This window comes from Zosterops lateralis (assembly GCF_965231275.1).
Source record: "Zosterops lateralis genome assembly, chromosome: 5".
NCBI classification, from domain to species: Eukaryota; Metazoa; Chordata; class Aves; order Passeriformes; family Zosteropidae; genus Zosterops; species Zosterops lateralis.
Window position 1 is genome coordinate 28,300,291 of NC_139766.1, and position 24,897 is coordinate 28,325,187.

At 41.0% G+C, this 24,897-nt stretch overlaps 1 protein-coding gene across 6 annotated transcripts in view; it reads right to left on the bottom strand.

Moving 5' to 3' along the window:
• DLC1 (DLC1 Rho GTPase activating protein) overlaps positions 1-24,897 on the bottom strand; it is a 211,592-nt gene that overhangs the window by 21,439 nt on the left and 165,256 nt on the right. For 4 of the 6 annotated variants that reach the window (XM_083862027.1, XM_083862026.1, XM_083862025.1 and 1 more), the window contains 2 exons: positions 3,854-3,925; positions 719-800 (listed from right to left, as the gene is read on the bottom strand). The exons of 1 other annotated variant lie outside the window; for it this stretch is intronic. In XM_083862027.1, the coding sequence (XP_083718153.1) occupies positions 719-800; positions 3,854-3,925 (154 nt within the window). Of the gene's footprint in view, positions 1-718; positions 801-3,853; positions 3,926-16,725; positions 16,806-24,897 lie in introns of those variants that run through there. One more of the 6 variants, XM_083862029.1, reaches the window with a different exon arrangement.

The following is a 24,897-nucleotide window of genomic DNA, read 5'->3' on the forward strand; positions in this document are numbered from 1 at the left end:
ACTGTGAACTTCATTATGGTTTTCCACTGATTTAATTTACTAACCCAGAAAAGGACTATCAAGACCCTTTTTTGGGGTGAGCCAGTTGAACTGGTTTGTGGAAGGAGCCCACAAAAACCAATTTGAATTAATGTGAGCATGTGGCTGAAGGCAGACCCATCTTTGGAGTAGTGATAAACTATTGCATTCCCATACATTATCCCTTTCAGCTCTACCCACATTACACAGGGCGATGCACTGAGGCCAGCATGAGGGTTTGTATATAGAGCACTTTGTTTATACACAGCATTTTGTTTGTATATGCAGCTGTCCACCAAGGTAAGAAAGGAGAGTGATGAAGTGCACTAGCATTGCTTTGCCGATACTGCTTCCAAAACCCAACTCCTGCGTGGGAACTGGTGCTGCAGCTGTACGTGCAGATGACTATAGCCAGCACAGCTCTGCTTTCACATGCCTAACTAATTTGGGAATTAGGAAAGAAAGCAAACAAAGAAGAATAATAAAAAATATTCCTATGAAATCCCTTTCAAAAAGATTCCTGCCACTCTCCTCCCAACTTTCTGTTAAATAAGATCCCCAAACATTACTTAGCCCAATAAAGTATTTTAATGAAAACCACGTACTTTTGTGTCCTTTTTTTGTTGTGCTTTTTCCAGGTACTTTCTATTGCATAAGAAGGGTTTTGTTTCAAAATGCAGTGTGATTTTTATTCACCTACCTGCACAATGCCTCAATAGCATCTCTGTCCAGAAAGTCATGCTCTCGCTTGACTAGAGCAATGTCAATAGGAAAAAGGAGATCTGCAGGGAAAGAAACAGTTGGAATCAAAGTGATGCTTACTCCCAGTGATGCATTATTTCAAACAACCAGCTGCCCACAGTTGAGCTCATCAAGATGCCAGTGATTGGTACTTAGGTAAACACATGCTATCACCTCAAATGCCAGAGGTGCTTCCTTCTCATCTACAAATTTTTGACATGCAGCCTTGATAACTGAAAGTTCATATACAGAACAGAGGAAAAATGATTAAAGCAGAGATGAAACAATGAGAGACAGAAAAAGGCAAATGCAAGCTTCCCTATCAGACATCAGAAGTGTAAACTAATTCAAGCTAGCTTTATTTAAAATAAATACGCTATCTCCATCGATGTTCTAATATCTCACATTAAAGAAAAAAGGCCAGTAAATGCCAAAACTCTGTGAAAGAATGAAAAAAAGTCCTTGAATCTCCTTAGATGTTAATTAAGCTATTCAGAAGTTTGACACTGTTTCATTAATGAGATATGGCTTGAAATGAAAACAAGCCAAGATGCGTGGAGACCATACTGCCTCCTTTCCTTAGGAGATTAATTAGGTAAACAACTGGGAGAGTGAGGGGGAGGAAACAATGTTGGCAGAGAGCTGAAAATTTACTACAGCTCTGAAGCAGCAAACACATATATATTATTTACTGTACTCCACAGATTCCTGACTGTCATACAGGTCCTGATCTGGCATTCCTTGCACAGCTGAAACTCCCACCCAAAGCTGCTGGTTCTTCAGGGCACACAGAAATACAACATCAATCTATGAACAGACTGGTGCAGTTGCACACAATTTTCCTCATCCAAATAATTGTCTATGATTTTTTAAATTTCTATAAACTAGGAAGAATGAGCTGAAATGAGGAAAAGAATTAGAACTGATATTAACTTCTAGAAAGGTATTTTCTATACTAGCAGAAAATTAACTCTATGAATTCTATGAAATTAATAATTTCCTATAACAACAGAAATTAATTCAATGTCCTCATTTTCATATCATCATAGAATAATTTGGGTTGGAAGGACCTTAAAGTTCATCTAGTTCCAAGCCCTCTGCTATGGACAGGGACACCTTCCACTAGACCAGGTTTCTCTAAGACCTATGTAACCTGGCCTTGAACACTTCCAGGGATGGGTTACCCACTGCGTCTACAATTTCTTCAGGAATACAAATTAGGACATATTCTGGAAAATGCTAGGAATTCTGTATTTTCTACAGAAAACTGCAGTTTTAGCAAAGCAATTGGCAAAGGTTCACTGATTAATCTCTCCTATTAAATGTGCACTGTGTGGGAACGCTCCATACAGGTGACTCCTCAGAACTCCTGTACTGTACCCAATTGATTCCCAGGTCTCCCCCTCACTATTTTAAGTAGAAAGTTCAAGTAAAGAGGGTGAGCACATTCAACATGTATTTTTCAGCAACGCTGATGCAAGATTTTCCACTTGGGAAGTCATATCTTAGAATGTACACAAGAGAACGTGTGAGAACTTAAGTGAGAGAGGTGACTTGAAAGAAGTTGATAGTCTGCAAAAGACCATTTTTCTAATGCTTAATCTATGCTACTGCTGGCTTTGTTGTTGCTGCTGCCAGGGGGGCTTGCAAAGGACAATGGTATATTGTTTTTCAGTAAGGACAGCTGTCCTTTCAATAGATGTGGCTGGCTTGCTCTCACTGCTTCTCTCTCACCTCTGTGGTCCTTTTGATGTTAGACAGGACATGCTATTGCAATAGTAACTTCTGGTAAGTTTAGAACATCTAGGTGGGGCAATGGTAACACAGGTAGGACATGTTTTCTGAATGCAAGTATTTTAGTAGGGGATTTAGGACTCAGCATCATAAGAAACCCACAAACCCATGTATTCAGCTGAGAATTTTGTCTCAGTTGTAACAAAGACTAGAAGAACAGTTCCAGCTCTATATTCCAGGAAAATCTTGGCATCTCCATTAGCACAGGAAAAAAAAAAAAAAAAAAAAAAGGAAAAAATAAAAGAAAATTTAATTTCTGAACAGGCAAAGAAAAGTTTTGCCAAGTGCAGCTTTTGAAAGTGCTATTATCATCTCATATTGCCAATGCAGCTGCAAATCAAAGCTAAACAAGATCATTTTTCAAGGAGGTCAGCTCAGCATTTGCTGTAATTTTCAGCAGTTATTCACTGTAAATAATGAACTTTTTATGCTCCTTTTTAAAAGCAGCTGCTGGAGTTTGCTTCATAAAAATGAAGAGGCAGTTAAGAGTGCATAATAATTTTACTACAATGAAAATAATTTCAAGTAGTGTGGAGGCAAATTCTGAACAATAATATAGATATATAAAAAGATGTCCCACTTTAAAACAAACTCCTATATGCTACTCTGCATCAGAGTGTACGAACTGTAGGCCAAACCCACAGGTTTCCAGTAGGCTGGAGAGGCAATGAAGACAAGAGTTCTAATGGAGCAAAACCTTGTAAAAGCAGACACACAAAATGAATTCATCCCAGAGAAGGATCAGGGACTGGAGGAAGCAGCCACCCTGAGGAGCACAGCAGCCTGTATGTTCTTCTTCCCTTCATAGTAAGCCTGTGTCTCATTCAAACCCAAACCATCCTGAAAAAACACACGGAACTTGGGAACCATGAGGCATAGAGAGGTACCCATGTATATGCAGAATTTCCTGCTACTGTTCCATTAGGAGAGTTGGCCAGTGGAGCTGTACACAGCTTTTGCATTTCTCCAAGACTGGGCTTCTAGCAGTGGCTGACTATGCTCCTTTCTGTTTCAATCAGAGGGAACGTATCACAGTACTAACCTTTACATTTGTTCTATGATGATGTTTGGAAGACTCAAACTAAAACAGAAACCTGAAACAAATTTAAAACTCCTGCGTGCTTCAGGGTCTCATTGGGTTTGGTACATTTATGTGTGTGGTGCATGGCAGAGAGCAGCCAGTCCCTAAAAGTCATCTTATGTACTGGAACTTCAGTGGTGCCTCTGAATCTCATTTATTGGTGAACATTACATCTTATTGTCCAAAGGTTGCTGGGGAGGATTGAGTTCAGGTGCCTACCTTCATAAAGCTGCGCATACTGCGGGAACCCAGCAGCCCGCAGCCAGTCACAAGCTTCCTTGGCCTCGATTTCTGAAAGAGGACAGAAACAAATCACCCTCTGATTAGTGATCTGCAGAGAAAACCCTTCCTCTCCACCACTTCTACTATCCCCACTGCAAAGTAAGCCCAAAGGTTTCCGGAAACTTTGAACTGAGACACACATTTGCTTACCCCAGTTTGCTTTTCCTCCCCCTATCAAACATACCTTAGACTCTGGAAAATCACTAACATTCAGCTGCTATTTATCAACAGCTCATCATTTTAATATTAAGAGAAACTGCACAAATGAAAACTGCAGCCGTTACGGATTATCCTGTACAGCATTTGTCAATGCTAGAAAAAACAATCTGCAATCAACATGAGCAGTGTTTGTTCAGCAAATCTTATGGTCCTCTTGGCACAACCACTTTGTCTTGACAGCAATTCCTTGCAGAGCTCGCATTACTGTGCACTTTAACACCCTGTAGATAGTACTGACAGACTCAAGCCCAAGAACAACTGACACACTGTACTGCAGCTCACTCAAGCACATATTTCTACCCAACAAGAACCTAGTTTCACTAGAAGTCTACAAGGTATTTATGAGTTACTTGGTGTATTACTGGAAGGTTTCCCTCACACTGCCCAAAACAGTATGCCACAGAATGAAATTATTCACACACATATATGTTACACTGAACGAAAAGAATATTAGTCTGTGAATAAACCACATATAAATGCATTTGTTACTTAAAAAAGTAGAGATAAAGAATATGTTATCCTATAAGCTCAAACCAGGAAAATATAAAAGATACTTAGGGTATTATCCAAGTGCTGAAGATATGGATTGAGCTAATTATGTTCTTCAAAAAATTCAATAAAGTGCTACTGGGAATTTAGCTCCCTGCTTAGAACTGTTCAAACAAACAATGAGAAATCAGAAACGATTTAAGTTTGTCTGGCTTTGGTTATATTCACTGTTCCTGACGGACCAGGAAACAAAAGCTTCATTATGTACAACTCAGTACACAATTTTGCCACCTACTTGGAGAGGATACTATGGCTACCTGCTTCAGAAACCATGCACAAAAGGGCCTCCTCAGAATTGCTCCAAATACAGGTTACTCCAAATACAGGGCACTGACAAGCCAAACATAATGTAAGTAAAATATCACAAGATTTTGTCACGCTACGAAATATTCCCAGTGAGATACAGGTACACAAAACTGAATGAAATGGCAGGCACATTTTAATGTCTCCAAAATGAAGGCAGATGGCAATCCTCCCCATCTCATTTTCCAAATTGCTACAATAGTGTTAAAATATTTATGCTTTGCCAGACTACTTTGCTAAGACAGATATCCAAACCAAGGGGTTAAGGTGAGCCAAAACACAACATTCCAGATAAATAAACATCGAAAAATCCACTCCTGTTGAAGTCAGGACAAGCAGGCATTTGTGCAACTTGTGTTTGCTTCACCTTTGGGTTACAGGACCACATGAGAACAAGCACGTACAGACATATTGACTTAGCTACTGATTAAGAAAAAGCATTCTTCAATTCCATTGCAAACGATTACAAAGTTTTGCTTAAGTAGTATTTCAATTTCAGTATGCTAAGGAAATACATGGGAAATTTAACAAAGAAGAAAAAAAATCTAAAATAGATTTGAAACTTGTATGGCTAAAGCAAGAATAAACAAGATAACAAACAATTCAATACTTCAGAACAAGAACAAACAAATTAATACTTCAGAAATTATTAAAGTAGCAAAGCAAAAAATCTGCAACTAATTTTTAAGAGCACTTAAAATAAAATGCAGTATCTTATAGGTCACATTCTGCAGAACTGTCTGGATTGAGTGAGAATTTGATTTAAAACCAAGAAATAAAATTATCCTTGATAACAAGCATTTGCCAAAAAATGCAAGGAGATGCTTGCAGTGCAATTGAAAAAAGTGCCAGACTCCTTACTACTACAGGCACTCTTCAAAGTGTTTAAATATTTGTTCACAGGTCCTTTAACGAGCACCCCAGGTGTATGACCTGTAAATTATTTCTAGAGCTAGAAAATTATGAATATTCATTCACTGAACTTTTTTCACCATCCTCTATAGGGGCTTGGTGTATCTTTTCTGCAAATATATATGCCAGTTATGTGGAAGTTACATTTTATGGGCACCCAGCTGTCACGTGTCTTTGGGATTTTCAGAGCACATTTGCTTTCAAAATACCTTTGTGAATCCCTTAGGAATTTTAGGCAATGAAACACTCGAGTTTTTCCTATTTGTCCACAAGAATTGCAGGGAACAATAAAACACAAGTGCATCTGTCCATCGATTAGGTGATGTAAATGCCTAGGGTTGGCTACAAGACAGTGCCAAGTGTTTAAAAGCCGTATTTGCCCCATTTTCAAATAGGGCAAGTTGCAAGTCCTGTTGCAAGCCCTGGGAGAGCAAAGGGTGCAAGTTCTGTTACAAGCCCTTGAAAGGGTGAAGGGTTTGGAGTACTGTCTTGAACAGGGGGCCAGGGAGTGCCCTGAGACCAGGGCTCTCTCCCTGTCATCTCCACCCACACAAAGCACCAGTAAGAGAGGGACATGACGGTACGGGTGACAGAGTGAACGTGGGACCTAAAAGAGTAGCTCCTTTTGTTCAACTCCAGTTGGCCAAACTCAGGATTCCTCCTAGACTGTACTCCTATGTGGTGTGACCAGACAAAAGGAAAGGTAATTTTCAACCCAGCTTCCCCATCTCAACTTTGTTGGCTACTAATGAGCCAGAGCATGAACAAAACTGTGTATGTATGCGAAATTCAGGCAGACCAAAATATAGTCAGAGGAAGAATCCAGCCCAAGGTACACTGAATAAGCAGCACAGAAAGCCGAGTACACGGAATAAGCTTCCTCACACTAAGAGATACAAATTTAAACAGCTGAGAGCATGTCTAGGTAAAAAGTTCATTACTGCAGCTTAACTAGAATCTGTGTTTGAGAATAAAACACATTGGTTAAACCCAAGGTTGTGGCCAAATCATTTAAACTACCCTAGAGGAAGAAGCTCAATTCCCACAATTTCCAAATTCCAGCTTCCAGCTCAGCAGCATTAGCCCTGGGACTCTTGGTTTGCTAGCTGCCAGTTTCAGGTCCAAGTGGACATAAGAATATTTATGTGCAAGTCCTTGTCATCCTGGTCAATGGCAGTCAAGGTAATAAGAGACAAAAAAAGAACAGGTTTTCCAGAACCAAATTCTCCAACTACTTCTAAAAACATTTAGAAGGGACAGAGCATTCAATAGCCTTTGTTCAGTATCCCAGGGGACGCAGGTTACAGATAATTATCTGAGCTAGGAACTCACTGTCAAGCACAGCATTTGCTTGGCTGAGGCCAGCTGATAGCCACAGGGAGGAGAGGAAACTTGCAGAGGAACTCTACAGTGCTTTCCAACCTATTTTAGGAAAGTCCTACTTCAGCCACAAATTGCAAAGCAATTTCTGATGAAGTCCTGGCAGCTGAACTGATAAGTCACTGCAGGTAAAGGACTGGTCTCATTCTCTCCTTCCCACTCCATCCCTGCAGTGCCACTTCCTTTCTGAATCAAATATCCTTGTCAGTCAAAACCTTTAAAATGAACTACCATCCAGTATAATTCCAAGCAAGAAATGCATGTGCAGCTTTTCAGACGTGCATCCTGTGCCCGCCCCCAGCAGCGGGAAGTTCTTGTATGAAAAACCGCTGGCAAGAAAGAAATTGTGCTATTATTTTTAAATGTCTTGATACAAACTCCCCCACCCACCCCAAAATGAAAAACCTCTTAGAATGTAAAACAAAACGAATTTAAAACCCCCTACCCAAATCCTCCAAAAAGAAGTACAATGAAGTCTTTATTCTTGGTGTCGTGTAAGCAAACAACAGGCAAATGTGTTAAAGAGGAAACAGGAAATTTTTATTGGAAACAGCTTCATTTGTTAGTCTGCTTTACAAAGCAGTCCATGCTCAAATCAAGGGTAGGAGTTCCTTTTGTGTATGATTGGGAACCATTAGTCTTTATTTACCCACTTCCAGAGGGATAAGGAGAACTCAATTCTTCCCCAGAGTAGTAAATGAAAATGGGAAAGTCTAACTTTCTTTTTTTTTAAACTTTGGTTAATCTTGGTTCCTGGCCTTGTAAGTTTGCAAGTTTAGACCTTCAGAGTAAAAATATCTCAATTAACACCTTGTTTGAAACTGCAGTTGCAGAAGGGAGGACTGTAAGATGCCTATAGTTTTTTGTTTCATGATGCCTTCTCTTCCATAGAAAAGAAAAATCACACAATAATGTGCTGCAATAATGTTCTTTCTGAAAAAAAAATCATCATAGCAATCCAGTTAAGACAGCAACAACATTTATTTTCATTCTTCTCTTTTGCTTCCATGAAATAACACACAATTTAAACACTAGCTCTTTCAGGGTCTTCAGGACAAGGTGCAAGGCAGATGTATCTTTGTACAGTCATGCATTGACTCAATTTTCACCTAAGTGCTAAACATCTTATGAACAGTTTTTCTAAGCAGATGGTTTCCTCAGACACCTTTACAATCATATTAGCACCTCTACACATCAGTTCTACTCATCTCACCTTTTGGCTCTGTTAAGAGGGCAGCTTGTAAAAATCTGTAGAGAGACTGGTAAAATCAGCACTGTCAAAATCAAATTTCAGAAAAAAATGGACTTCACTTCTGAAGGTTCACTTCAATGTCATACATAACAACTGAGGTGTTTCTTTTGAGCTTCTTAATTGCATCTTGGTCTTAATTTTTAAGAAAGTTATTCTAATTGAAATTCACTATTTGACTTTTCCCTTGGAAGAGAAAAAAAGCCACCCAAAAACTTGTAGAAATTGAGTATAAAATCATCTTCCTGAATTAGCTTGCAGGAGAGGGTCTCCCATGCAGTGCAGCAAATGATCCCAGATTTTAATGAAAGCTGGAGATGAACACACAATCTCCTTGCTTTAAGGCCTAAAACTCCATAAACTATCTGTGTGTTTGCAAAGGCATAGAGGAGCACATGAAGCACACAGACCACAAAGGATTCCTCCGCTTCCAGGACTGCGGGTCCAGTTTAATGGCTGCAAATGGCTGGCATGCTCTTTCTCTGTCTATGTAAAAAATTATCTCTCCTACACGTCACGTCCCTCTGAAACTTTTCAAAATTTTTGTTCAACTCAAAAACACTGTCCTGAGCTATTAAGAAACTTGAGATCATTCAGGATCATATTTTTTAAGACCAGCTGTGGTATATGTGAGAAATATTCTTGTTTGGATAGAATTCCACAGCCCAAGTACACGCAATCATTTTTCCTAGTGCTTGAATTGCATCCTTGACATGTGAATTGTGGTCCCAGCATTAGACCTGATCACACTATCCAACCACTCAGCCCATAGATACATGAACACAGATGTGAAATCTGAGACAAACCGGGGAAATAACTGCACTGTGGCAGCTGTCTACAAATGAGCCGTCTAGGCATTGAAAATGATAAATCAGTTCTGTGTAATGTCATATGCCTGCAGCCCTTTAAAGTTGGGACAGTATGACTGACTTCCTAAGAGTAAGCCTGTTACGTGTCCATGGCCTCCGATGGTTTTCACTTTGAAGATATGCTTGGAAATAATTAAATTCCTTCTCCTAAGTCTGTTTTTTCTCAAACTTGTATTGTTAAATATTCCTTAGGCAGTATCATTAACTAAGTGCTCCACACCTTTCAAGAAAGCGGCACATAGCAAGGACTATAGAAAGCAAAAATTGTGAAGAACAGCATTTTATAAGGATAATGCTCTCAAATACAAACTTGGGATATTTGTCAATAAATGTTCAGCCACTAAAAGCTACAGCATTCTGAAAAATCCATTAAAAGCTCTTGACAAATTTCTAACACATTTGTTATTTCTTCTAAGAGAACAATCTAATCTTATACAACTGTTCTAGAATAACAGTCTAACACATTCAGTCCATGAAAGTTGCATTTCTAGAAGAACCAGTGAAATCAAGTGAATATAAAGCACAACTTTTGAACTGATTATGAGCTTGCAGGTTTTGAAGTGAAAGCTAACAACCTTCCCAAGAGAGCAACTTTTCTCCTTTCACCTTCAAAGTGCAAGTTACATTTTGCAATTGCAGCTGCCTTTTTTGATGTGTATTTCACTGTGCTTCCATTTACCTTCTACAGTCAAATGATACATGCTGTGATGTCCACTTACTGCTGTCTGCCTCAGCAATCAATTTAAGCCAGTATGGATGCATGTGCAATTTTAAGAAAATATCTCTTATTAAAAACTTTCAGAAGGATGGAGAAAGGGGTACTCACAAATTCTTGAGGGAAACTATATATGACACCAAATACATACACTGCTTTCTAGTCATAAAACCCCTAGAAACCGTGATGAATGCTACTCAAATATTCCACAACTATATGATGACGACTAAAAAAATATTCTTTGTGTTGTCTCCTGCTGGCTTTGGGTTAAACAAGGGACTGACTGGCTTTTTCAAGTTACAGAGCCTTGAAGCAAGACAGTAACTATGCAGTTGATGTTATGTATAAACCACAGGACACTGGGAGAAGAAACAGAGTATGTTTGGAATTTGTGTGGGAACAGATGAAGAAGTAAGGAAACAGATGTTTAAGATCATATATTGATGTTTTCTCTGAAAAAAAAAAGGCAGGAAGCTCGAACACCCTTTTTTTTTGGTCAGCAGAACTTTTGAAAAAAGCAAATGGTTTACTTCCACTGATAGGATTTAAGTTTGTTTATTTCCTTATTGATGAAAGCTTAAAAAAAAAAAAAAAAGTAAAATAAAAGAATGTGACTGGTTTCCAAAATGTCTACAGAGGTGTATGTTGGCTGTATGTACTTTCCCTCCTTCCCAACTATACCAAATTACAGAACATAGTACTTTTAATTGCTCATTAATACTCTTGCTAGCACAGCACGCACAATAATGCCTTTGTGAATCAAAATATAATCATTAAACTTGAACCTCTTTTTCACAGTCAGCATACCAAAATCACTTCAGAACACTTTTTCAGCTCAAAACATAAAAAGAGAAGCAACATTTGTTGAAAATATTTCAAATGTTTAGAAATTGAACCAACACTTGTTAAAATCAACAGGATCATCCATAAATATCAGAGGACTCAACTACGACTTTCTCAGCATGGATCTGTGGGTCTCTAAAACCCAACAAAACTTTTGCAGAAATGAATGGGGTCAGTTTCACTATTTTTAGTGCGGGGAGAAACCCAGGTTTTCAACAGAGCACAAGGAAGGACAGTGCTCAATGGCAGGAGGCCAGAGAGGGCACAACCACCACTTCCAGAGCTTGTCCTGGCTGGCACAAAGAGGTCCTTCCCTCTGTCAAGAGGACCAAGCACAACTGATTAGCTCTGAAAAGCACCAAATCAACATAATTTCGGGATTTAAGAAAGGGCTACTGAAATAAAGGATATTCCCCATGTGTCTGTCAAGCTCTTTCCCTATACACTCTGTAACGGATTGCAATTACTGCTTATTTTCACACCATTAAATATGCTTCCAGCTGGCCAAAAGTTAGCTGCTTTACTTCCTAACTTCTAGAAGACTTTGGGAAAGCATGTTCTAGGACACAAAAGAATGATCACAACTCCTAGTTTACACTGCAAGTTAATAATTTATTCCTAAATAGGTTTTCGTTTTGTTTTGTTGATATTTTGGGTCTTTTTCGTTGCATTTTGAGCATATACAGGAGAATTAGGAAAGAAATTTAAAAAACAATGCGATCTGAAGATAAAACCTGTGTTTAATAGGAAAAGTATAGCTTGATGTGGCATTTTTCCTGTCAAATAACAACTCTTTTTGTGAGTTGTAAATTGTAAGTTAAAGATGGTCTTCTCTCTTCTTGTTTTCAAGAAGGTTCACAGATGAAGAGGAACAAGATGTCAAGTGACTTAAAAAACCCTCAAGAAATAATTGGGCACGTGGGTTATTTATCTGGCCTGCTTAACACAGGGTGGTCTTGGAGGATTATTTGGGGCAGAGAAAGCTGTTAGTCAAATCCTCTGATGGAGGTCATGTTGACAGATCCCAGAGTGAGAAACAAATCCTCCTCCAAAGAGTGGGAAATAGAAGATGACTTTAACCTTCTCCTCTCCCAGAAATTACTTGGTTAGCATGACCTTTGAGAACATACTGAAGGGCAAACATTAACTGTTGCTACTCCCAAGGCCAGCATTAATATCCTCCAATTGCCCCTATCTGCAAACTCTTGGTGTGCAGAGCTCAGCTCAAAAGGCTCATCCAGCTCCAGAGGGAGACAAAAGTGAGTAGGCCCAGCATGACCGATACTTCATCTAAAAAAGGCACAAAATGTAAGCTACCTGTTCAGATCTAGGAAATAACAATGCTGTAAGAACTGATCTGAGCTGGCTCAATGGTTCATACAAAAGGAAATAGATTTTCTAGACAGTTACTTCCTTGAGCTTGTTAAGCTTCAACCTCGAAACTATCCACACATGTAGGAAGAACTGTATGGAAGAATGTCTTCCTTTACATCATAACCATTTACGGCCAACCCCATCGATGATCCAGTCCCAAACTACATCCTGTGTGGATGATACAACACTTGATACAAAATACCAGTGGCAGTGGTACATATATATCCCAGCATAAAGCGAATTGCATCACAGACAAATGCCTTCTTCCCTGGTGCAGAATTAAAAACGTAAACATGGATTTTTCCAAAGCAAATATTACTATGAATGCCCTGTTTTCAGATATTAGAGACAGTTACAGTATTGTCTGTGATACTGCACACTTGAAAATGCATCTCTCAGTACAAGATCTAATGATCACATTTTGTAAGGACGGAAGAAGAAGGAAAGTTAAAACAGATCATGAAGCTTTACCCTGGAAAGTTTCTTCTACCTTATGTGCACAGGAAATCTGTTCTTAGAACTCATGGAGAACAGAGGGAATGGTGGTCGGCAGAGACCAAATTCTATGGGTCCACAGGGTCACAGAGAGAACATCTCCAAAATGCAAAACTGTGACTGGGGGGCGGGGTATGTATTTTTGGTTACCCTGAAATTTCAGTAAATTACAAGAACAGGCCTGGGAAGGTCAAACTGTATCCACCACTGGTTTCAGCAAATGTCATGCATCTCCTCAGGAAACAATCTTAGTACAGACTACTGCATTTGAATAGAAAGATTTAGACAACTGTAAAGTAAATATATTTAAACCCAAATCTACAGAACCCTGCACCATTTTAGACTTTAAAAAAATGCCCCATAAGAAGTGAGGCATCCTATTGTATCTTTATTAAGAGAGAGACCAGATAAATTTTTTTCCTGATCCTGCCTCACCTACCACAGTTCTTCCCAAGGGAAACAAATACTAGACAATATTTGAAAGAATATTCATCCTAAGAAATAAAAATGCTTGTCATGCTCTTCTAAAGGCACCAAAGTAGTTCAGAGTGGTCTGTAGTATTACCTGTAACTTTCAGATAATGAAACTCAGTGAATTACAGCTATCTGGCTAAGTCATTCTCAACTCTCTTTTGGTTCTGCCAGTTTTGCCAATGGTATACTGTACTAGCAGATCTACTGATTTCAAAGATGCTGAGTGGGATAGGATTGCACTGTCAGCAAGAATGGCAGAGTAAATGTCCAGTAAAAAGAACCAGAAAGTTACAGTCACAGCCCAGTCCTGTGCCCCTTTCATGAGAATTGCTCATCAATGAATACAGAACTTGTTTTTTCCCTTGAACAGGAGGACGGAAAGTAGATGAGAAAATTAAAAAACAAAACAAAACAAAACAAAAATTACAAGAAACCCATAAAAAATCAAGAAAAAAACTTGGCAAAAAACTTTGGAAATTAAAAAACATGCAGGACAATCCTGATATCCTGCACTATGCAGAATTACTGATTGCTTAGGTACAAGCAAGAAATATGCCTGGAATTGCTGAAATTACCAATATTACTGTATATCTAAAGTCACTACACTACTGTAGAGAATACAGAATTTTGTAATTAATTCACCTTGAAACACTGAGATTCAAACCGTAAGCAGAACAATGATACCCAAAGAATATATATCAATTATAGAGGGCAGTATCTCTTTATTTAGTGGAGATCAAACCAGCAAATTTTCTGTGAACTGCATATCATTTGACTGCTGTAGTTCTATAACGTGCACAAGAAGGAAGGGGAAACATCTGAAGTTATTTTTATTTCCAAGTCTTCTGGCTATACTGTATGAATGCTAGGGTGGGTCTGGCATTGTCTGAAATGTGTCAGGGTCTTTTTGCATGGCCTCATTTCCTTCTTCCTGTCGCTAGGAAGGATAGTTAAGCATGAAAAGTGCTTGTTTACAGTACAGGACCATCCTGTTAAGCACATGAGTTCTCTTCCTCTGTCTCCTTTTAACCAGCCGAGGGTGCATTGTGTTTATGCTCAAGCTAGTAGCACAACTCCCATCAGAGGAGAATTGGAGGAGAAGTCTGAATGTCTCAAGAAGCCCAAACATAACATACTGTGGTATTCTGCCTAGAAAAAACCCACTTTATAGTGCAAACTGCATCTCCAAATATTTGCGGAACTCGTAAATTCACATGCCTCAAACAAACCACTGCCTAGAATGTAATGAATCAGAAGAAACAGAAAAGTAAAACCAAGCCACCTCATCTCCTTTTTCTAGGAATCTTAATATAAACATTTGAGATTAGAGCATGAGTACAACTACAGTACCTTTTTTCTACCAGCGGTAAAACACACTGGGCACTTGTAAGTTTCCATGAGTAGCATCAGTCTTCCTCTCTGGCTCACAAGGGCAGCTGCTGAAGTGGCTGGGAAGACCCTGACTCAAGAATTAAAAATCCTAGACTGAATCTAGGCGATTCAGACTACCAGACTACTGAGAAATAAAACCAGATAAAACCACCAGATATGTTCTTCCTGTTAACTACCACTTAGAAATGACATTTTATAACACCTACGAAGTTTAAGCCTTATTGTGTTTAAAACAATGTATCAGCACTTCCTTTTAATAAAAAAAAAGTATCAATTAACTACCCAGGTTATCTTAAAAGAAGATGGGATCAAGAAGTCCTAGAGGCCACGAAAGGTAGCTCCAAATGCTTTGATTTCTAAGAATTTGTAGGCGAAAAGAATCTTGTCAGAACAGCATCTACATCTTCTCTTGCATATACTGTATTCTATAATCAAAGGATATCAGTCCTAATTATGATCCCATCAGCAAACTGAAGTAGTAACCCATTAATTTGAAAGACCTCCATCCCACTTCCTGGCCATCTCAGCCTTTTCCTTTTTGTTTTTGTTGCTTCTACTGAAGATGCAGAGCAGGATGCCTAGAGGACAGCAGTGATACCTGGGAAGACAAGACAGCAGCTACAGCTGTGGAATCAACAGACACACCTAATACCGACTCCATGTGCTGTCAGCTGGCAATGGCCTGCTTGCCAGGCAGATGCTGAATCAGTCTGGCACTGAGCTCTTGACAGATTCATACTCAGAGACTCGTAAGAAATCTGCCTGTTATCTTCCTTAAATTCACTACAAACAGCCTTAAAACGTAACCTGGCTCAGAGAATTGTTACTGAACTGCTGTTAGGAATTTCTGGATCAGGGCGGAGCAATTCAAACAGATCACACATACTCCTGTAAAAATATCTACAATTGATGGCTGAGATAAAATTGCATTCCTCAGTCTTTCCAATCAGGTATGTTAAGTACTATGACACATCAGGCAGAACCTTCAGACTTAGTTAAATACATCGTTTAAATGTAGTTATTTTTTCAGATTTTCCCAAAGAGAATATGAGGGGGCAAAAAAAGCCCGAAAGAAACCTGTTGTACCAACAGTAAGTGCCCTGAGTGCCAACAGAACTCATCAGGTCAATGGCAACACATCGCTCAACAACTGCACAGTTTGGGGGAACGAAGTCCCTGCGGTGCTTCGCAAAGAAAGGGAGGGTGACATGGAACGTAAAACTGCCCGACTGGAAAACGGCATCGGCTTTCTGCTTTCACGGAGAAGGGCAAAAGGAAGAGGGGGGTGGGGGTGAGCCCGTCTGGCAGGAGGTGCTGCTCCTCCCCGGGATCAAAGCGGCCGGGGGTGACACCAGGGCCGGCCACCGCCGCTCGGGGGGAGCCACCGGCCTCCTGGAGGCCAGCGGGCTAATTACGGAAAACTTCAAAAGGAACTCCACAGCTCCCGTCTCGCAAGGACTCCCAGAAAAGAGAAAAAAAAAAAAAAAAAAACCAAAAAACCCACCCCCAACACCAAAAACAGAGAGAGACGAAAATTAGGAGGGAAATAATAATAAAAAAAAAAAAAAAAAAAAAAAAAAGGAAACGGAAAAAACCCCCCCAAAAACCCCAAACCACGGAAAAAGAAAGATGAGCCCCGGTGATGTTCAGGGAGCGGCCGCATCCCGAGCGGGCTCCGCGCCCGCGGCAGCCCCGCGCCTGTGTTAACCCTTTGGGCCGCGCTCCCGAGCATCCGGCACGGCCGCCGCGGGCGCTCCGGCGGGCAGAGGTAACCCGGGCTCCGGCAGCGCTCCCGCCCCACCCGGGCCCGCCGCCCCCCGACGGCGCTGCTCGCCCGGCACACGGACTGGGGACGCACCGCACGGCGGGACGGGGCAGCCCCCAGCGCTCCCTCCCCGGGTGCCGCGGGGTAACAGCAGCGGGATCCCGTCCCCCCTGCCCCAGGCGCTGCCCCACGGCGCTTTCCCGCAGGGCTGACCGCGATGCGCGCACCGCCACCCCCCAAAACGGGCCGGCAGGGGATCCCCGAGCTTACGTGTGAGAATCATGGTCTCCGCCGGCCGCGAGGGCTCCGCGGGACTGCCCTGCCTGCCTGCGGGGCCGGCTGCCCGCCTCCCTGCCCGCCCGCCCGCCTGCGCCCCGGCGGCGGCTCCTGCCACTGACACCGGCCCCGAGCAGCGCCCGCCCGGCCCCGGCACCGCCCCCGCCCCCGGGGCCGCCCCGCCCCGAGAGCCGCTCCATCCGCCCCCCGAGAGCCGAGAGACCCCCGAGCGCGGGCACAGGGACCGCCCGGCCCGCCCTGAGCACCGCCCGGAACGCCAGAGAGCGGGCACACCGCGGGGACACACGAGGGCACAGCGCGGGGACACACGAGGGCACACCGCGGGGACACACGAGGGCACAGCGCGGGGACACACGAGGGCACAGCGCGGGGACACACGAGGGCACACCGCGGGGACACACGAGGGCACACCGCGGGGACACACGAGGGCACACTGGGGTGACACACGAGGGGACACCGCGGGGACACGGGAGGGCACAGCGCGGGGACACACGAGGGCACACTGGGGTGACACACGAGGGGACACCGCGGGGACACACGAGGGCACACTGCAGTGACACACGAGGGCACACCGTGGGGACACACGAGGGCACACTGGGGTGACACACGAGGGCACACCGCGGGGACACACGAGGGCACACCGGGGTGACACACGAGGGCACACTACAGTGACACACGAGGGCACACCGCGGGGACACACGAGGGCACACCGGGGTGACACACAAGGGCACACCGCGGGGACACACGGGGGCACACCGGGGTGACACACGAGGGCACACCGGGGTGACACACGAGGGCACACTGGGGTGACACACGAGGGGACACTGGGGTGACACACGAGGGCACACCGCGGGGACACAGGAGGGCACAGCGCGGGGACACACGAGGGCACACTGCAGTGACACACGAGGGCACACCGTGGGGACACACGAGGGCACACCACACAGGCAGCCGTGCACACACTCAGGCACACCCTTACACACACACACACACACACACACACACGCACATGAAGATGCACACACACATACACACCCCTCTCCCCTGTCCCTCTGCTTGCATGTCTGAGGAGTCCAGGGGAATTACACAAACCAAAGGTGATCCAGTCAAAGATGACATAAAGGCTTCTGTGCCTCTTGGTCCTTTGGTTTTTAATGGCTGTCAGCTCTTGCAGTGGCCAGGTTCATGAAAAGCAGTCAGCAAAACTCTCAATACTTTTTCCAGGAAACAGAGAAGAGAGTTGACAGAAAAGGCATCATGGCTCCCGGGTGTTATAAATTGGAGAGTTTTGGAATAACCTGAGCAGCCAAAGGCATGGAGGATGCTGAGCCTTCAGCCAGAAGCAAGCCATGCAGGGTGGCCAGGGCATGCCAGTCCCTCCCCCTCCAGACATCGTGGTGAAGAGTGCTGTGAAATTTTAGAATTCTTGAGCACCATCAAAGTCTCAGTCTGAACCTGGGTAAAACCAAGCGTTTTTCCTGTGGGGACCACTGCAAGTCTTGGAGATAGTGAAGCAAAAGAAAGCCTGGCTTCATAGCTCTGTGTCTGGGAGTTGCTTCCTGCACCACTGCACCACTTTATATTTTGCAAAGATTTTTGAATGCTTGTTGCTTGGTTGACACATTCCAGACTGTAAAATGGCACAAAACAGGTACTTTTGAGCAGCTGCCAAACTATAAGCATGGAACAAAGTATTGTGAAATTTTGAAAATATCTGGACCTTGTCAAAGATTATGATTGGTTCGTTTTCTTCCAAGCCAACATCATATTTTGTACTCACTGGTGTTATTCTAATGTTCAGTTGTCATTTCTGCACTATGAATACAGATATAAAGTATACATAATGAGATGCTTGAGCTGGCAATTTCCTGAAGAATAAACATCTCCCCCTTCTAGAGGCTGCAAACTGTGGCCAGTTGGCCATTATAGTATTGTTTCTGGAAACCCCTGCATAGCTCTATGTCATTAATTTACTTTAATAGCCAAGAAGAGGATGGAAATGCACTATATCTTCAAGCTTAACTTTACATAAATTACCTGCCTAATCAATTACCTCTTCATATCTAACTTGGCTCATGCACTTTTTAGCATAGCCATATTTACCTTAATTTTGAGTGTTTCTTGTAAAGTCAGGATATATATTTATTAGATAGGTCAGGCACGTAAAATGTTAATTCCTAACTCTAGTATGGGGAGGACAGACATATGCTATGCCCCAGCTGCTGAACAGCCAAAGTAATCCCAATCTAATTGGCTTTCTGTGTGTATTGTCTTTCATTTTATGCAGTTGGTAGACTAGTAAGTGTCAGACTAGTCCTGATGAGATGAAATATACCGCTTGCATATTGTGTGTGATTTTCAATCTGAATTCCAGGGAAAAAAATTAAAAAAGGAGAAGAAATTTCTCTAATAAGTATCCTCAAAAGGGAGAGGAGGAAAAAAGGAAAAAACAAACAAACAAACAAACAAACAAAAAACCAAAACAAACATGTAGGGAAACATGCTGGCCCAAAGGCATTTCTATCACAATAATAATTCTGGAACCAGGAGACCACCAAGTGTCAAGTTAATACCCTCTGTATGTAAAAATCAGGGTTTGTTCCTGTAAACACAAACTGCCTAGGCTGCTTCCTGGACCAAGCCTTCATTTTGTATATGAAGCTTTTGTATACAACCCACAGGAAACTTTTGAAAGAGGAGAGAATGGGCTTCACAGAAAAAAATGGGAAAGGTTGGGAGAACTTGGCATTGTGAAAGGGAACTCAAAAAATCTAAATATGAGAGGAGACATGTACAATAGTGAAATAAAATCCAAATTGAGAGGGTTGTGTGATAGTTGCAAATCAAGAATTTGAAGTCAGAGTTTCATTTGAGGATTCTGAGATGGGTGAGTGATAAGATTGGTGAATACTTCAGACACAGAAGATGGGAAGCTCTCAGTAATTAAATCAAGGGTTATCATTCTCCCCTCTACCACTTTGTTAAATAGCAAATGAATGCTATTTAATGATGATGCTGACAATGAAACACTATGTTTGTGCTTTAGTTCAGCACTCCTGTTCTACTTGCAAATCTAATTAGCTGCCGCGGTAAAGGAGGAATCTCCATCCTCATTCAGTCTCTGCAGCCGTGTCAGAAACAGTGACTTTTGTGATGGAGCAGTCTGTCTGTTGGGATCATTGCTAAATACACGCTGGAGGATTATCACTGATCTGGATTAGATTCTTGCTGGTAACCTAAAAGAGAAAGGCTTTGATTGTGGTTTGTTATCAACTGCAAAAGACACACAGCCACTGGAGCTTGCATTTTAACTTGGAATTCTGTAGGGCTGCTTGAGCAGGCGTATTTTTGGAGCTGATGCAAGGCACCAGTCCCACATTTGCTGTAAAACGTGCTCAGAGGAGCATTCCACCTGAGGCATGGGTGTTTAACAGGCTACAACCACCCTAATCACTTATCCAGCTTTAAAGAGTGTTGTGAAATCAGGAGAGCTTTGGCCTTTAATATTTTTATTTCTTTATCTCTCTGGCTATTCAAAGAGCAGGCAGCTGTCTGACAGAGACACAGGATTCTGGAAGTAGCCTGCCTAAGAGGATTGTTTCTGTGGAGTACTGTTATCCTTAATGCAATCAATGAGCTCTTGCTGGATGGTAAAGTAATTGTAAAGGGTTGCCCGAAAGGCACAATTACTCAGTTTAAAAGGTGAATTCTCCTTCTGTTGTAACTGCATAAGGGAGTGATTTGCAGGAAGGCATCTAATAATAAGGACTTGATTGTCCTCTGCTTTCCCTCCCAGGCCCAAATGCCTTAATGGTTAACTGTACCCCTGTCATCCTTTTTCTTCTAAATAGTGCAGTACACAGAGAGGTTCCAAGTCACAATTAGTCAACTGACCTGCTGGTACAAACACAGGATTGTGAGACACATGACTGCAATTCTAAATGCTAGTATTAATATCCTCTTAGCAACAGCGTGATAGATTATGGAGCAGTTTCAAACTGAGTTTCCAGGCCTCTGGTTCTGGGCTTGGATTCCTTCTCCACTCCATATTTGTATGTTGTATTTCCACAGTCCAAAGGACTTTCATGTTCCAACCACTGTCAGTGAAATAACTAAGCCTGAATTTTCTAGCACTTGACTTTACTGAAAGTAATTACTTAAAGAAGTCTGTAATTGTTCAGGCCTCTTGACAAAGAGTGTTTGCACTATCACTTTGCAGAGATAAGTGATTGATTCCAAAGAAGACAGTGCCTTGATTCCAAAGAAAGACATGTTTCACCTACTCGAGAATCACAAAATGAAAGAAAGCATCTACCCAAAATGCTTACTAACAAAATATATAGTAAATTCACTATATTGCAAAAAAGAGGTGCTGCTCTACAGCGTGTAATTTATGGGCTCTCTGCTCTAGAAATCTTCCTATAAAAGTGACACGTATATTAGACACGTATATTAGACTCTTGTAGCTGATCCCAGGCAACAATCAGTTGGGTGTTTCCCCCATTGTTTTAAACACTAGAAACAATAAAGAAAATTACCCTTGCCTTATTCTTTGTGGTCCATATAAGCAGCTATTTTAAAACAAGAGGTAAGAGCTCTGTGCTTCTGCCTACTTGTGAATGCCATCAAACACTGTGGGTTCAACAGTTCAGGCTGGAAATGAAATAACCAAGTTCACACTGTATTTAAGAAAGACTCTATTCCATAAAGGCAGAACAGAATAAGAAACAAAAATAGAATTAAATTGACAAAGATACAATTTGGTAAAATGTAAATATGGGAAAATATAATAGGAGAGAAAATCAGTATTTTCATTCCATTTTAAACAGAGAGGATAAGCTCTTTAGCTTACATGAAATATACCATTGATTTATGGAAGTTGGTGGAGATGTAGGGTAACTTTCCCATATTGTGGTTAAGATGCTGTCACGGTTGAAAGTTTATTTTTAAAGACTGCAGAATTTTCTGCTGTCAGCCTTCCCTTCAATTAAAAGCTAAATTTTTACCTTAAAAAGTTGATTCACCTTTGCAAAAATAACCAACTGAATTTAATATTCAAGAAAGTAGGGAAAGTAGGTAAACTAAACCTTATCTAGAAGAAATGCTTAGAGAAGCATAGTTAGAATTTCCCACCTGTGATGAGAGCTCAGAGATGATCCAGAGTAAGTGTATGGCTTGTGACACATAGAAGTCCTTCTTCCTTTTATTTAGAAAAATTCAGAATGACTGTGTTATTATTGATAAAGACAGCACCTATAATTGATCACCGCTTCATAAAAAGGAATCTGAACCTGGAATTATCAGGATTAAAACCTCTGCATGTGTGTAAAATGGTAAAAATGATTGTGTAAGTGAGAACTACTGAATGTGCAAGTTAAGGGGGACTGACTGTTACACTGCATTAGAGAAAGCTGAAAGTGATAAAGGTTTGTCTTGGCCAAGGCACCATCCCTAGGTGTCGTGGTGGCAATTGCCTTGGTGGCTGTGTGGCAGCAGAGTTCCATGGCACCAGGAGTCATCTCTGAGCCCTCTCCTTTCTTTGTGGCTCATTTAAAATGTGACATTGGTGCCCGAGTCTTACCCCAGTTCTCTTCCTCTGTGCTTACAAATCACAGTGTGCAGTCAAGTGTGAGAGGAAGACAGCATAAAGGATGCCTTTACTCAAAATATATATTACAAAATGATTAAAAGATGAGCAACTTGATGATGGTGTAAAATGGTGGCAGGAAATAAAGCTCAACTTTGTGTTGCCTGGGAAATTAATTTTTTATTCATAAAAATGCTCTTGTTTTCACTCTGTGTTCTTGTGACAGCAGCTGTATCGTTACTGAATCAACCTGCTCTTCACTCTTCATTTTTAAAGCAAGTAGATTTTACCTTCCACCTTTAAAACCACCACTTTCAATGTTAAGATGCATTTCTTTAAACCTCATTCTCTGTTCACGCATGACCTCCAGTCTGATGAAGAAAAAAGGTCAGTTTTTATAGAAAGGCAACAGTAACCTTTCATTAATCAAGATATAAGATGTAAGTTGCCCACTAAAGTAGATGAAAACTGAAAGACTGATGCCTTAAACATGTCAAAACAGTGGTTAAAAATTGGTTTATGAAGCATCTGTGTTGTTATATTATATATGAGATGCTGGAATTTTCAGCATAAGACCCTGGGCCCAGCTGGAGTTAAAAGGAGTAAAGGGAAAGGAAATATAGTTGTTTTTCTTTTTCTTTTTTTTTTTCTTTTTTTTTTCTCCCTTGATTGGGAGTATTTTTAATTATATTGAGTAAAAATTATGAACAACGAAAAATTTCTTTTCAAAAGTAATTTTTTTTATTTCCATCTTGTGAGATCCAAGGCTTTTTACTGAAATGAACTCTATAGTCATTAAACTTATTTCCTCTGGAGGAAATAAGCACATGCACCCACCTGGACCAGTTGACCCATTATGAGAGGGACTGTTGCTGTTTTAGCCTTGGGGAAATCTCCAGGACTCAGGAAATAATTTTGAACCCATGACTCAATAAAGCATGGTAACTATGGCAACTAAAACACATACATAGTGATGGCTAATTTCACATCAGCATTCATCAGGGGAGGTACTATCTTGGTACTATAGCATGGAGACTAGGTATTGTTAACTTCATGTGAAGCTACAGAGACAGGGAAGAAGGAAAACACATGTTAATAAGCCCAGTGAGCAAAGTGAGGTCTGGTGTAAGTCATAATAGATTCATAATCCTTAGTCCTGTTCTTGGCAGCACAGTAGACTGAGACCCAAAATACCTATCTGCACTCTTGTTTTAACTTATCAGGCAGCCTTGGTCTATCTATTCCCCTTCTCATATTTCATTTTTCTTTAGATAAATTAGGGAGAATAGCACGTGCTTTTTTTGCAAAGCATTTGAGAAGTACTGTGGAAAGTAAATCTTCTTGCAAATTGTTAGTTTGGACGCTTCTTTCGTTGTCCATGCCCATGCTCTTGCTTATTGTAACTGAAACCCAGCTTATAGAAGCAATTACCTTGCCTTTTACTGGGAGATGTGTACATGCAGACAGTTATTTAAGAGCACCTTAAGTAACTTACTAGAGTGTCAACACCCATAATGATGTCTGAGGAAAGACAAGAGAAGTGGAGGGGGAAGCTAGCTGTCGTGCCAGCAAGAACAAACTGAGTTGGAGAAGATTTATTAGGTGTATATTGCTCAGATAAATGTGATCCTGACTTGAATGAGAGCCAGCAACAGCAAGGGGAGGGGATCAGGCAGAAAGAAGTGGCTGTTTGGACTTTGTCAACAGATTCAGGACCTGATGAAGATTAGGAGGAGCAACAGAATTGTTGGGGTGCTCATTCATCACCTTAAAATTTAGGATTATGAATTCTAAATGGATGGTCAGTTTAGCTGAAAAATGCTTCCTCTGCCTTCTTGCTGTAATTCTCTTTTTATGCCAGTATGGTAGAGAGTGAAAGTAATGCATGATGTTATTTGTGAACATGATACAATGCATAGAAGTGACTGACACATTAATAGGAGCTTTCGTGTTTTAAAAACAAAGTCTCATATTCTGTTACATGACCACAAGAAAAAGAAACATGGAAAGTGGTTAGTGTGCTTTCATATTTCAACACTGTCAGATTATGAAGGGCTACCTTTTTTACTCTTCTTGTTTCTGAGGTTTTACTTTTGTCTTGATATCATTTTACAAAGAGACATGGTAAATTAGTTAATTCTTGAGAGGGGTAAATATCTTAGATCTAATCTTAGCCCAGAGCAGTTTTTGAATATCTACATTCTGAAGGAAAAAAACTCAAACTCCTATTTCTTATGACTGGGAATATATGAAAAATCATTATTTTTGTTAAAGAAAAAAAAAATCAGTGTTCTGTCATATTCTGAAACATATTTTTTAATTTTTTTATTTTATTTTTAATTCAACTTCAAAATGTAAATACAGATAGGCAGTGATTGGTGAGTGCTTTAACCTAAATCTCTTTTCCCAATATACCTGATGAACTGAGGTTACCATGCTGTTATATTAAATTTTACAACAGTTCTGTCATTAGAGCAACAAAGTAATCCCTATACTTGTTTTCTATTCTTTTAAATCAAACTTGCTATAAAATGGATTTTTTCCTGTTATAGTTGGTA